Source organism: Myotis brandtii, unplaced genomic scaffold, assembly GCF_000412655.1.
Source record: "Myotis brandtii unplaced genomic scaffold, ASM41265v1 scaffold434, whole genome shotgun sequence".
Classification (NCBI taxonomy): domain Eukaryota; kingdom Metazoa; phylum Chordata; class Mammalia; order Chiroptera; family Vespertilionidae; genus Myotis; species Myotis brandtii.
This window is the reverse complement of record NW_005366599.1, coordinates 3,141,561-3,142,137: the sequence shown is the minus strand read 5'-3', so window position 1 is coordinate 3,142,137 and position 577 is coordinate 3,141,561. Positions and strand designations below refer to the sequence as shown.

The 577-nt window shown below is 64.0% G+C and overlaps 1 protein-coding gene across 1 annotated transcript in view; it reads right to left on the bottom strand.

The window, feature by feature from the left end:
• The window catches only part of PER3 (period circadian clock 3), a 68,993-nt gene that overhangs the window by 10,727 nt on the left and 57,689 nt on the right, over positions 1-577 (bottom strand). The window contains exons 16-17 of the mRNA XM_014546199.1: positions 398-577; positions 7-160 (exon numbers count right to left, since the gene is read on the bottom strand). The exon at positions 398-577 is cut by the window's right edge and continues 4 nt beyond it. Of these exons, the coding sequence (XP_014401685.1) occupies positions 7-160; positions 398-577 (334 nt within the window). The remainder of the gene's footprint in view (positions 1-6; positions 161-397) is intronic.

Sequence of the window (577 nt, the reverse complement as noted above, 5' to 3'; positions counted from 1 at the left end):
GGGGGCAGGCTCCAGGGCTGAGCGTCCTGGACGTCCCTTCCGAAGTGGGGACAGCAGGCGTCCTCCGCACACCGGCTGCCCAGTGGCTCTGGCAGCTTCTTCCGCTTGTGCTTCCCCTTCTTGCCCCCAGGAGACCTGGCCTGCCCAGGAGAGGAGGCTCCTGAGGACAGAGGGGTGCAGTGAGGAAACTGCCCGGGAGGGAAGGCTGCCGCACAGGTCCCGCAGGGAGAGGCAATGCTGCCTCCGTCACGCAGCCGAAAGCGCTGCTACAGGACAAACTCCTTTCAGCTCTTCGCTCGGCCCTCACCCATGTCCCCACCCCCATCTCCCAGCACGGACACCTGGCTGTAAGCTGAGGGCTCGTGGGCCAATGGAGTGTATTCTAAGGACTAACTACCTTGACCATCTGAACACGTGGCCTGTCCTCTGCCTTCGTGCTGCAGGTAGGAGCTGTAGGGGGAGGACAGCATCTTCTCCCGGAACCTGTCCACGTAGTCCTGCTCCTCCCTCTGCGTGTGCACCGACAGCACGGCCTTGGTGAGCCCCACGTGCTGAAACTCCTCCGCGGTCAACGGGG